This window comes from Carassius gibelio, chromosome B5, assembly GCF_023724105.1.
Source record: "Carassius gibelio isolate Cgi1373 ecotype wild population from Czech Republic chromosome B5, carGib1.2-hapl.c, whole genome shotgun sequence".
NCBI classification, from domain to species: Eukaryota; Metazoa; Chordata; class Actinopteri; order Cypriniformes; family Cyprinidae; genus Carassius; species Carassius gibelio.
In genome coordinates, this window is record NC_068400.1 from 20,780,608 (window position 1) to 20,794,551 (window position 13,944).

The 13,944-nt window shown below is 37.5% G+C and overlaps 1 protein-coding gene across 1 annotated transcript; it reads left to right on the plus strand.

The window, feature by feature from the left end:
- Positions 1-170: 170 nt before the first annotated feature.
- ppp2r1ba (protein phosphatase 2, regulatory subunit A, beta a) lies at positions 171-12,469 on the plus strand. The gene is made up of 15 exons (XM_052557521.1): positions 171-339; positions 1,211-1,301; positions 1,406-1,506; positions 1,615-1,847; positions 2,615-2,762; positions 2,980-3,135; positions 5,597-5,711; positions 6,287-6,357; positions 7,632-7,766; positions 9,537-9,710; positions 9,913-9,973; positions 10,112-10,266; positions 10,507-10,649; positions 11,138-11,229; positions 11,446-12,469. Exons 1-15 carry the CDS (start codon positions 262-264, stop codon positions 11,460-11,462), a joined length of 1,770 nt encoding a protein of 589 aa, XP_052413481.1. The 5' UTR covers positions 171-261; the 3' UTR covers positions 11,463-12,469.
- Positions 12,470-13,944: the final 1,475 nt, after the last annotated feature.

Sequence of the window (13,944 nt, forward strand, 5' to 3'; positions counted from 1 at the left end):
ACCAACATGGCGGCCGCGTCATTAGTGGAGGCGACGTAATTCTACGGAAAGTGTGGCCCGGTCCAACATGGCGGCGGCGTCCCTAGTGGAGGTGACGTATTTCCGCTCTTGAGTGGAGCTCCACTCGCCCATATGTCTGCAGCCAGACCCTCTTGGGCTTGTGCGCTGTTTTTAGTGTTCTGGGCTCATGTTTATGGTTGTGTACAGGAAGCCGTGAGAAACCCCGTAGCAGGAACTAGCTAAGCAGCCTTAGCATCCAAGATGGCAGGAGCAGACAGCGACGACTCTCTTTACCCTATCGCCGTGCTAATTGATGAATTAAGAAATGAAGATGTTCAGGTAAACAAAATACGTATTTTAACACCAACTAACTTACTAAGTTTGAGAAAGAGACTAACTCGTAGGCTTGATTTTAATACGAATAGCTAACAGAAACCGGTAACATGGGCCTGTCCTAGTTTAGCAAACCGGCTAGCAACTAAAAGATAAGTCAGTAATTGAGACCCTACAAGATTACATATCAAATAAAAAAAGACCGATAAAGCCACCAGCGTGCGATTTAGCGCAACCAAATGTATTATTTGACTTATGTCATATGACTTAATTTCCCGTGTGAAAACAGTGCGACGCTGAGCAGTTTGTGATTGCTAACACTGCTAACGTTAGCTGTTCTGTGATTTAACTGTTATGTCATTGACTCGCTTACTTAAGTTAATCACTAGTTCATTGTAAAGCTCAAAATAAGCATGCATGTGGAGTAGTTTGTCAACACCGTATTGACAGTTTGTCATTTCATCGAAAAGCCATTCAAGCGACCGTTAGCGATACGATTTTTCAGTGAGGTTTCTTTTTTTTCCAGATAACTTAATTTATATTAACAGCGTTTGATATCTATTTCATATTATGTTTACATTTTTAAAATACATCAGAACTGACTATTAACACATGTCCCCAAAAGGTGAGCTCATTTTGCTCTCTTTATAAAGATGCAGGACTGTGATAATTCTAGGAATCAAGGAAGGAAATAAATGGTGTAATCTATTTGGTCTCAATGGATTGGGAAAGATATCATTATTTTTATAGTTTGTCTTCTATCAAGCCATCATTTAAACGGTATAGGTTGTAAACCTAAACCAATAGTCTGTTTTGTCCCTCAGCTATATATATCAAGACTCTGTTCTAATGGATTTCTTGCCTTTTTCTACTGTAGTTACGATTGAACAGCATTAAGAAACTGTCCACCATCGCCTTGGCTCTAGGTGTCGAAAGAACACGCACTGAACTTCTGCCTTTCCTCACAGGTAAGTGTTTTTTCCCTGTCTGAAATTATAATAACAGATATATTTTAGGTGTAGTTAATTCTTCTCATGCTTAACTTTCAATTCCTCATTTTGTGATTGATCAGATACCATCTATGATGAGGATGAAGTTCTGCTTGCTCTTGCTGAACAACTGGGGAACTTCACCATGCTGGTTGGAGGCCCTGAATATGTGCATTGTCTCCTTGTAAGCTTTTTGACTTGATTTCATACTGAAATTGATTAAATGAAATAATTCCTGCTTTGAATTTGTTTGCTTTTCATTTGCTGAGGAGTTTTTTTGTTTTTTTTTTAGCCCCCTTTGGAGAGTTTGGCTACAGTTGAAGAGACAGTGGTGCGAGACAAGGCAGTGGAGTCCCTGCGAAAGATCTCCCATGAGCACTCTCCAGTGGACCTGGAAGTACACTTTGAGCCTCTGGTGAAGCGTTTGGCCAGTGGAGACTGGTTCACGTCACGTACCTCTGCCTGTGGACTCTTCAGTGTCTGTTACCCACGAGTGTCCAGTACAGTCAAAGCTGAGATCCGCCAGTAAGTTTCATATATTTGTGAGGAGTGTTTTATGTTATACTGCACTATCATTTTGGAAATGTTGATACATTTAATGCAGGATTGATTCACACTAACAGCACACTGAAGAAGCACTTAAAAAAAAATAAGACAAAAGCGATTCCCATTGCTGTCTCATTACTGTTAATTCTGGCAAGTACATAAAGGTATTACAGTAAAAAGATAGATGTAATGCAATTTAAAGCAGTTCAAGAATCTGAAGTATTGATATTAGATTTTTTCCCCTTTTACATTATTGTGATGATGCTAATACAGGCATAATATAAAATTTTATTTTCATTTTCTGGTAAAACATGATCTTGACATATTTTTAATCGATTACACAATATTCACACCAGTTTAAATGTATATTAAATCTTTTCTCACATCACTTCTTTCTGTCTTTTGCATGTTCTTTGTATTGACAATATCAGCAGCTGTGAAACAGGGTTCCAGCTGCCTTCTATCTTATTGAGATTTGAACCTTGAAGATACAGAACCTGTAGCACATTCTGACATCAGATTTTTTGTCCTTGGTGTGAATGTCTCCAAAGGAATGTATTGCTTAAATGTATTGTTTATTATGGTAATTATTCACTCTGTGTGAATAGCCATTTAGACTAAAGGTAATTATAGTTATGCAGTGCTATTGTTACAATAACCAAAGTGGAAAGGAAAGTCTCTACCTCATCGTCGTCTTCTTTCTGTGTAATTGGAAACATATTAACACATGTATCATCTCTCCTTAGGCACTTCCGTACCCTGTGTTCTGATGATACTCCCATGGTGCGCCGTGCAGCCGCCTCCAAGCTGGGCGAATTTGCCAAAGTGTTAGAGCTGGAGTATGTCAAGAGTGACATCATTTCTCTCTTCACTGCATTGGCATCTGATGAACAGGTCTGGTTTCAGTAATACTCACTGAAATATACACAGTCTAATTCCGTCATTACTCAAACCACAGCTAAAGTCTCTGAGGACGTGTTGCATGACAAGACCATTGGAGACTTGAAAGTTTTTCATTGTGTTTATGTAACTTGTGCTGGAGCAGAATTGTATGGCAAATATCAAAGTGCTTTCTTCTGACATCTGAATGCAAACATTTACATCACTGCAGGACTCTGTTCGTCTCCTGGCTGTGGAGGCTGGTGTCAGCATTGCCACTCTGTTGCCACAAGAGGATCTGGAAGCACTAGTAATGCCCACTCTGCGCCAGGCAGCAGAGGACAAATCCTGGAGGGTTCGCTACATGGTTGCCGACAAATTCTCTGATGTAAGCCAAAAGCAAATCAAGCGTTAAGTTAGTTATATGTAATTGAATTTTATTGAAAAATCCTAGTGTTTATCACAAAATTCCATTTCCGTGCAGCGAGGTTTCTTTTCACCCATAATTCTCCTCATGGGTATAACTACATTACTGTTCAGGTTAGGCGCTGTAGGATTTTGAAAAGTATCTTATGCTTACCTAGAGTGCATTTATTTAAAGGTGCCTTAGAATGTAAAAATCCCTTTTATAAGGTGTTTGAACACAGCTGTTTGGCTGCAGTTTGTGAAAGCAAGCAGCCTACATTGTTAAAAATCCACTTACTCATTGTTTTACAATAAACAGTCTCTCCACACAAGCAGTTCCACATTATGATGACATAGTCGATGAAAGTTCCACCAATTGGACGCGCTCTGCTCTGTTAGCATATACACAGCCTTGAGTGAGAAGCAGCGGCCCACCATTACTGTTTTCTTGCTGTGGCTGCTGGAGGTACAATGTCAGTGCCAAAGAGCCATTAAAAGTGTTGTGTTTTGGGATGCACCAACGAATATAGTCTCCATAGACCGCTGAGGACACTGTGGTTACTGTGTTTCCCACAGCCTTGCACTCTGTTTGTGGCTGCACTCCCCCACCCCATATATGCAAATACATTTTTTGCTGGCAGGAGGTGCTTTAAGAGTGGGAGAGAGAGAGGTTTCTCCGGTAAAGTGTGCAAAGTAGCACTTTTTATGCATTACATGAAAGATGCAATGAAAATGAAAGATTGTGCTCTCATTCAGTTCATCTCACGGAGGCATTTTTTGTGCAGCTGATGTGTGATCTTTGCATAGTACTCGTGGCCAGTAATGCTATATTGAAGTTGTATTGTATGGTTGGAGCAAAAATGTAAGTGTCTAAAGCAGGAGTGTCAAACTCAGTTCCTGGAGGGCTGCAGCTCTGCAGACTTTAGGTCCAACCCGGCTACAACACACATACCATGTAGTTTTCAAATAAGCCTAAATGATTAGATTAGCTGGATCAGATGTGTTTAATTAGGGTTATATCGAAACTGTGCATAGCTGTGGCCCTCCAGGAATTTGACACCCTTGGTCTAAAGCATGTGGACCGTGCCATTGAATGATAAATGTGTTTTAACAATGTTGTTGAACAGAATGTACAAAGAAAGCTGTTAAAATAATCACAGCATTAACAATAACCTTGAAATAAAAGCGTGAGGTTTATCTGATAATCATATGCATGAAAGTAGTGTTTGTTGGTATAGCAAACAGACATAAGGCGCATTTTCTTTCAGAATCATCATTCGCAGATGGAGAGGAAGAGTGAAAAACTATAGCATTTTATTTTTTGAAAATGAGATAAAGATGTTTTGGCACTGAAAGAAAAGTGATCTCGCGCTCAAAAAACGTAAAGGGATAATTTTGTAATTAATATACTACCCTCATGTCGTTCCAACCCCTTAAAAGCTTTGTTCGTATTCAGAACACAATTTAAGCTATTTTGGATGAAAACCTGAAGGCAATAAATACATAAAATGTACAAATGATGCAGTGCTAAATTATATTTTCTACCTTATTCTGTGCAGAAAATTGAAATGATTGTTTGTAGTATATAAAACAATCATAAAATTGCCATTAGGGGAAAAAAAATTATAGATTGCAAATTATGTATTTGATTTCTTATAGCAAATTCAAAGTAAGAAAAAAATACATACATAAAATAATTGTATTTGACTTTTGTCACTTCTGAAATGATTGCTATGCCCAGTCTTAGCATACATTTCTGTATATGTCACAGCATCATTAAACTAGCAGCTAACAATGGACAAAAGGTTTTATTTTAGTTTATTTTATTTTTCTCTCTCTAACCTATGGTTCTCTAACCATAAAGGCTGCTGTGTAATTTGCCCCTTGGCTAAGCATTTAAAGAATTTAAGTGAAGCATTTAAATAATCCTGTGAATTCACTTAAAAGAATGCAGAATCAAATCGTTAATCGGATTAAATTGTGAATCGAATAGGATAGAACCTATTTAACTGAACCGAAAATCTGTGAATTCTCACACCTGTGAGCCCTGCTGCTCTCTATAATCCTACACTAATGCACACTGCTCATTGTTGTGCAACTTGACCTAAATGCAGTTTCTTTCCATAATAATATGATAATATTTGTTGTTTCATCTGATGGTTTTGTATTCTCTTGAGCCACTTGTAATGTCAGATATTTTACAGGAAAAAGAAATGTTGAATACAGTGATATAAATACCTAGAAATATCCTGGGTTCGAGCAGTGGCAGTTTGACCTGCTTAGCAATGAGAATGAAGTAGCACATCTCGTGCAGTGCTAGAGTAGCCTTGATTGTATCCTAGCATGCTTCGGAAGTGGCTTTGTCCTTGCGTCTGCAGGAAGAGCTGAAGTGGTACAGTGAATTGGAAATATGAAGTGACATGCTTGTCTCTGTGAATTTACAGCTACAGAAAGCTGTGGGTCCAGAAATCACAAAGAATGACCTAGTGCCAGCCTTCCAGAACCTTCTGAAAGACTGTGAGGCTGAGGTTCGTGCTGCTGCTGCAAACAAAGTCAAAGGTGAGAAAAAGCACCAACGCAGCCCTGGAATATATGAGCAGGATGTTGATTATCAATCTGTTAATTTGCAAAATAGGTTTAAATAATCATAGTTAATATATGTTCAGTGAAATGTGTTGCACATGTCTGTAAGTTGCATAGTTCAAAATTCTTGAGAAATAAAAAAACATGTGTAATGTACAATATTGGTAGATAAGTTAAGCATGTATTTAAGCTCCTGCAATTCCACAATAAATCACTGAAATTGAATTCTGAATTGGAATGAAAAATCTTAAGTGTAAAACATAAATTAAAGTGGCATTTATTTATTAAAAATATTGATTTATATACAAATGTAGTATTTGCTTTAACTTTTTTTCTTTCTTTTTTTTGTTTAGTCCATTTCTTGTTTGAGGAATCAAATAATATTTAATAGTTTTGTCATATAAACATCTTTGGATTTTGTGTTTTGTTTGTAGCTAGCATTTCAAACTGTGATTGAAAGACTGTGTTTCTCTGATAATCATGAAATTACACTGGTGTTTTTCTTATGAAATGTTCTTATTGTGATTACCCGAACTGATTATTATCCTCAGAATTCTGTGAAAATTTGCCAGAGGACAGTAGAGAGACGATCATCATGACACACATTCTCCCCTGTGTTAAGGTAAAAAACTTCTTCATTCAGCGTCTCTGCAATCGGTCACATTTCAGACTGATCACTTGTTCCTCATTGTTCCAGTACTCATCACATTTAATTGGTGCGCAGTTCCAAGCCAGGATCAGTTACTGGCAGATACCTCTTGAGTCAGCATCTGTTCTCGAAGTGTCTAAGACTTAAACAAGATCAGATTAACAGTGTGTCATTGTGTCTGTGCTCTGACCTACTGGCTGTAGCACACTTCTGCTCTCGACATGTTTCAAAGCAACATAAACAGTGAATCTCTTTGTTCCGCATTCATGTAGACTTGAATATTCTTTTTGCTTTACGTAAGATCTTCCTGCTGCAATATGAATGTTTCCTGATCCCAGGCATGTGTTTTCATTTCATAATAGTGGCTGAACATTTTTAAATTGTTCATGTACCTTTACCATTCAAAAGTTTTTGGTCTGTTTTCACTCTTAATTTTTTTTTTTTTTTTAAGAGTCCCTTATACGCTACCTAGACTGAATTTATTTAATCAAAAATACCGTAAAACTGTAATATTATAAAATATTTTACAATTTAGAATAGCTTGTATTAATTAATGTATTGGATGTGCATTTCTATATTAAAACATTTACGAGTAATTATGTTGAAAACAGTACTTAATTCCACTTAATGTTGGATTTGCATAATGTTATTGGAAACCATTTTCTTTGAATGTAAAGTTCAAAAGAACAATTTTTTGGCAACAGTCAATATTTTTATTGTGACTTCAGATTAATTGATTTTGTTACTTTGGATCAGTTTAATACATCGATACAAAAACAAATATTTTTGACACTAAACGTTTTAACACCATGTACTGTAACTTTTAGAAAATCAGTGCACAGTTTTGCACAATCCAGGGAATTTAGTACTGTACAAAAGTTCTTCATTGATTTTATAAAAGCCAAAAAGCAAGATTCTTATTGTCGGACCCCCCCCAAAAAAAGCTTGACGTTGTTACACTTGAATTAAAAACAAACTTAAAACAGTAAATCAAAATGTACCAAAATACAGTCCTACACACTGATCAAAAAATATCTACCACCTAAGTTTAAATTGACTAATGTATCCCTACTGTTTTACAGTCTCAAAGTCTATATAATAATATCCTCCAGGAGGATCAGTAGCAAAATACTTAGGCTGCAGTATTTACTGAGACCATGTAGACTTCAGGTATTACACCTCATTATTTAAAAGTTGTATTAAAGCATTGATGGTCATTGATGGCATGTTGTTTGCTCTTTCGATAGGAACTTGTCTCAGACACTAATCAGCATGTGAAGTCTGCGCTGGCGTCAGTCATTATGGGCCTCTCCACCATCTTAGGCAAAGACAACACCATTGAGCACCTCCTTCCCCTTTTCTTGGCCCAGCTCAAAGATGAGGTAAGCCTGCTGTGTGTGTGTGTGTGTCTGTGTGTGTGTTAGAGAGACAGAACAGGTCCAGCTGAGGTAATTTGCGTCATGTTCCAGTCACAGATGATACTTCTGTGCAACTGCTCACTTTGATCCTGTCAAGGTGAGGCATTGCTAATGCTAGCCTTTTAGTGGAAAGCAGAAAGCATCGAAGTGAAAGATGAATGGATGAGTGTGACACACTCACGTATCATCTCTTTATTTGCTGGGACTTTTTGTTGCTTGCTGCTGTCTGTACTGTGATTAATTTTTCTTTAAACTGCCTGGGAGAAGTCTTTGAACATCTGTCAGTCACACAGACTGCACGAAATAAATAGAACAGAGCCAGCTCCTGGACTAAAGCATGCATTGATCAATGTTTTAAGATTGGAAGCTCTTTTGTGGTTTTGTTTCAGTTTTTTATTGGGAAAATGGAATCAGTGTTAGTATTTTTAGTAATATTTGGCATACCATTTATATATTTAATTGGGCCGGGCAATATAACCTAAAACCAAAACCTTGATTAATTTAAGACTTTAGGCAAGTCAACTTTATTTATATAGCACATTTCGTACACAATGGTAATTCAAAGTGCTTTACATAAATATAAAAATCCTGAAGAAAAATAATAAAAAAATAATAAAACAAGCAATTTAAAAATTTGAAAAAGATTTTAAAAATACTTTAAAAATGAATTTAAAACATTTAAAAATCTAAAATGATTTGACATAAAATACAGTGAAAACGTAAAGTAAAGTGCGATCGGTTCGGACATTGCACAGTGCTCATTCAATAAATGCACAGCTAAACAGATGAGTTTTGAGTCTAGATTTAAATGTGATTAGTGTTTTAACACATCTGATTTCTTCTGGAAGCTGATTCCAACTGCGGGCGGCATAGTAACTAAAGGAGGATTCCCCTTGTTTTGTGTGAACCCTTGGTATTTCTAACTGACTCGATCCTAGTGATCTGAGTGCTCTGTTAGGTTTAAATTCAGTGAACATTATTGCAATATATTTCGGTCCTAGGTCATTGAGTGATTTATAAACGAGTAAACTTACTTTAAAATCAAGCCAGTGTAAGGACCTGAGGACTGGTGTTATATGCTCAGATTTTCTGGTTCTAGTCAGAATCCTGGCAGCAGTGGATTTATTTGTTATTTTTTAAACGCAGCGCAGAATGCCTACTCTGCAATGCTGACATCAAATTCAAAAGTAGCCATGCCAAACTGCTACTTTAAAAGTTTGCACCGCTTTCCCCGCTTCCAGTCTTTTGATTGATCCACTGTTTTGAACTGTCATTGAGTTGGGCTGCGTGTAATAGTTTAAATCCTTTTAATGTGCAACTCATGTGCGAGACGTGCAATGGTCACGTCCGTATAGCTCCGACTGTTGTGGTATGTTTTTAAGGGGAAAGTATTAGTAGGATAAAAAAAATCTAAATAACTGACATGGGAAAATTATACCGGTTAGAGGTTCTGAATTTTGGTTTTGATTCCTTTTCGCTTAATCATCCAGCCCTACTTAGGCTTATCATTTATATTTATCGGTTTTATTTGTAATTTTACTTAGTTATGTGCTTTTATAATTTACATTTGATTATTTATCATATATTGGTTTAATCTTTAGAAATTTTATTTAGTTTTCTTGCAGCATTTATATTGTAACTAATGATTTTAATTGTATTTGATTTTAATTTGGATTGGTTATTTGTTAGCATGTTGTCCGGAATGTTACCGTTTTCGTCATGTCCTTCCTGTAGTGTCCAGAGGTCCGTCTCAACATCATCTCCAACTTGGACTGCGTGAACGAGGTGATCGGAATCCGCCAGCTCTCCCAGTCTCTGCTTCCAGCTATTGTTGAGCTGGCTGAAGATGCCAAATGGCGAGTACGACTGGCAATCATTGAGTACATGCCCCTTCTGGCTGGACAGCTGGTGAGTCCTGACCGTCAATGTCCTAGATTGCTTTATCCTGAAATAGAGATCGGAATGTTCTTATAATTCAGTCTCTCTTTACACTTAAAGCATTTAACCAATCATCTTGTTAGCTTATTGCCGTCAAGTCGCCTTGGGACTCTAAGCTAATCTAACCTAACTGATATGAGGTATCCTTTCTTTCTCTTTCTCGTGCTTGCAGGGTGTAGAGTTCTTCGATGAAAAACTCAATTCTCTATGTATGGCGTGGCTTGTTGATCATGGTAGGTTGCTTATCAGGAATGTTCATAACTATAATTCCACGTGTCCCATACACAAGAAAAAAAATCTAGTTGCAATTCCATTTGCTTGTATCATATAAAGTGTCAGTCGACTAACAGTTTTCTCTCTGTGACCTTCAGTGTATGCCATCAGAGAGGCAGCCACCTGTAACCTGATGAAGCTAGTGGAGAAGTTTGGAGCAGAGTGGGCACAGAACACCATTGTGCCTAAAGTGCTGGGCATGGCCAATGATCCCAACTACCTGCACAGGATGACTACCCTCTTTTGCATTAATGTGAGTCAGAGCTAATCAGCTTTAACAAACAGTTGCTGAGTCACAGAGGAATGTATGGCGTTGGTGCTGATACGGCGTTTGACGTGTACAAATATTGACTTTAAAATATAGTAAAGTCTCGTATTCTCTTTGTAGAATGATGCATCATCCATTTAATATTTCAAATTATCTATAGAAATTATGGGTAAATTCATCTTTAACCCCTGCAGGGGTACTGATGTGTGTAACTGTCTGTTTTAGGCTCTGTCTGAGGTGTGTGGACAGGAGATTACCACCAAACACATGCTCCCTGTAGTTTTCAAGATGTCCAATGATCAGGTAGCCAATGTACGCTTCAATGTGGCCAAGTCCCTTCAGAAGATTGGACCTGTGCTGGACAGCAAGTATGTGTTCATCCACATTTAACCAGTACCGTATTTTTCAGACTATGTCGCACCTGAGTATAAGTCGCATCAGTTCAAAAATACGTCATGATGAGGAAAAAAACATATAAGTCGCACTGGACTATAAGTCGCATTTATTTAGAACCAAGCACCAAGAGAAAACATTACCGTCTCCAGCCCCGAGAGGGCGCTCTATGTGTTCAGTGTAGGCTACAGGAGCAGTGAGCAGCATAGAGCGCCCTCTCGCGGTTGTAGACGGTAATGTTTTCTCTTGGTTCATTTCTCTTGGTTCATTTCAAATTAATTTTGATAAATAAGTCGCACCTGACTATAAGTCGCAGGACTGGCCAAACTATGAAAAAAGTGCGACTTATCGTCCGGAAAATACGGTAGTTGATTTATGTCAAAAATTGTCACATTTATCTTAATGCGACTCACTTCTACATAATGGCTCTTGATTTTTGTTGTTGTTGTAATTTTTATTACAGCTGTCTGCAAACAGAGGTGAAGCCAGTGCTGGAGAAACTGGCATCAGATCAAGACATGGATGTGAAATATTTTGCCCAGGAAGCCATCAGTGGTGAGTTCTGCAACGGCTGCTCTTGAGTGTTGTGCAAATATTGACGCAAACCAGAAAGCTCCTATCATTCTTAAATACAACCTGTATCAAACGCAAACTCATGACTCCCCATTATGTAACACTTAAGTTAAAAACAAATGACTTAAAATGTTTTATTTAATGATATTAAAAAGAAAAACATACAGTTCTGACTTTTCTTTTTTTCTCTCCCCAAAGTTCTTTCCCTGGCCTAATGTACCTATTTGATGACCGAAAGACCCATCTCTCAAGTTGACCTGCGTTGTATTTATTGACATCCAGGATCGTCCACTGGGCTGTTTATGGATAAAACAATGTGCTCTGTTCCCTTTCAGTGAGAAATGTTTTAGGGATACTTGGCTTCTCCCAGTGTTTTGTTCAGTTGTTCACCAAACACACCATCTTGCTCTTGATTCTCTTCCGCTGAGCCCCTCTTGCTCTGTGCATCTTCACTTGCTAACCCTCAGGCTAGGGTCACACACTAGTTTTATTATCAGTGTAACAATGTATTGATAGGTTTAGAAAAATAGATGTTTTGAGGCATCAGATTTAACTTCAGTCATCTGATCTGATGGACTGAATCTCTTTTGCTCTTACTGCTGATTTTAAGAGTTGACCCATGCATGCGCACAGCATGACAACGGGACGAATCACTACTGCACCTTTAATTTGATTACCCGTGCCCTTTTTTACACTGATCGTTGTTGAACCAAGACCCCATAAAGCCCTAGCCACGTGGCTGTTCTTTTTAATGGAGGGCTCTGAAACTATTCCCCTGTTCAAAAAAAGTGCTTATCTTCTTAAAGGGACCATGACAAATTTCCATCTGCTTCCTGCAACCGTTATAACAGGGGATGGGCATTCCTAAATGGAATTCTGTGCCATTGATAGTGTTGCACATTTTCTCTTTTTGTTTTGTTTTTAAAAAGACATTGTGTCCTTTATATGACTGCATCTGCATGCCTCTTGCACACAGGTTCTGTAGACCGTCAGTATATTGAGAAGCTCATTAATCACAAGGCATCCTAAACTCCCTCCCGTAACACATTGCTTCTGCCTGTGATGTTGGCTGTCCGATTCTTCTTCAGCTTCAGAGTGCAGTCAAGTATAGTAGTATCTTCTGTGTTATGAGTGTCATTAGAATGTGCTTTGGGTTTTATATGAATATGATCACATTGCCCTTGATGGAAGGGAGCTCAATAAAGAACATTATATAACCCCATTTCACTGTGTGTGGACCTTCTGTAATCCATCAGATCATGTACAGTAAAACGCAATATAGCATGAGGATGTCTAAGCTGGGAAAGGATCGCAGCAGAGCTGTTTATTGAAGGAGGCATATGAGAAATCTAATTTTGAAATGAGTTTTTGGAGTAGGTTTTCATTGCACGCTGAACTTTCAGAACTCCAAACTTCTCTCCTGTCCAGAAAAAACATTAAGGTATTGGCAGGAGGCATCACATAAGGCATCCATTTTTTTTTTTTTTTTTTTTTGCATTACATTTGAAAGTAAAACTGAAGGCATAGCATTTCCATTCCATATAAACGCTGTTAGAAAAGATAACTGCAAGAATAAATTGTCATGGTTTTCACCAAAATAAGCAGTGCTGGATCAAATAAATGAAGCTTTTTTATGAGCATTAGAAACTTCTGTAAAAAAAAAACTAAATCATATTGACCCCAAACCTTTAAGTAGTATATGCAACTGTTCTGTTATTTATTCTGTTAATTATATTTTAATGGCCATGTGAAAGTGTATCTGTAATGTTAAGGGAAATTTTCACCCACATTTAAAAATAATCTGGATCTGAATCAAATTGTATTCCTAATTTTAAATAACACTTGGGTGGCGTTTAAATCTAAAACCCAGAAGGCTTAAATGTCACCCACCCCCCTTTGTGATTGTACAGTCACCTTATTTTATTTACAAAGCCTTAAAAAAAAAAAGAGCTAAATGATGCAAAAAGAAGTCTCAGCAGCTTTGCAGATCCTTCTGAAAGATCCCAATTTTAAGAAAATGCTTGGTTCATTTTTAACGTCACCTCACATAATTGGTAGACTCAGTTTGGTAAATAAACTAAAGCCTGTCAGTCCCAAGTGATGAAATAATTTGATTTTAATTCTCATTTAGAAAAATGAGAGTCTAAATTGTGGAGGTGCTGCTGTCGTGCCTGCTGATGAACAGTTTACAGCTGGAACATCACGACTCACCTTTTGAGTGTTAGTGCCGTTCTGCCCAGATTATTCATCAAGGGAAATGTATTTATAACAACACTCCTGTTCATTCAGCAGCTATTTATAAAGTCCCATTTTACACACTGTAGCTGTTCCAGGGTTTACATGATTGTTGCCACATTTCTACTCTTTGTATTTGGATCTACACCAGTTACAAATTGCCTGCACCATATGGCTAATTTACAGCTTTTTCCTTCAAGATACAGTAAGCTCTGTTTAAAGGGATAGTTCACCCAAAATTGAATCTTCTGTCCTCATTTCCTCACCCTCGTGTTGTTCCAAACCTGTGTGAGTTTTTATTTTATTTTTTTCTCACTGATTCAAAAATATCAAAATCGTCACTTCCGGATAAACTGGCTTTAAATATCACTGAGAAAAGTAGAAACCATAAGTTTTGTATGAAATGAATAGCTTGCACGAGCACACAAAACAATAAATGCTGTCATTGCTGTTGGAAGTGGA

Excerpts from the sequence above, each read along its gene's own strand:
- ppp2r1ba (XM_052557521.1), top strand. The coding sequence starts at position 262 with ATGGCAGGAGCAGACAGCGACGACTCTCTTTACCCTATCGCCGTGCTA. Across the intron at positions 1,507-1,614 it reads AATATGTGCATTGTCTCCTT|CCCCCTTTGGAGAGTTTGGC; the intron begins GTAAGCTTTTTG and ends TTTTTTTTTTAG. Across the intron at positions 2,763-2,979 it reads CATTGGCATCTGATGAACAG|GACTCTGTTCGTCTCCTGGC; the intron begins GTCTGGTTTCAG and ends ACATCACTGCAG.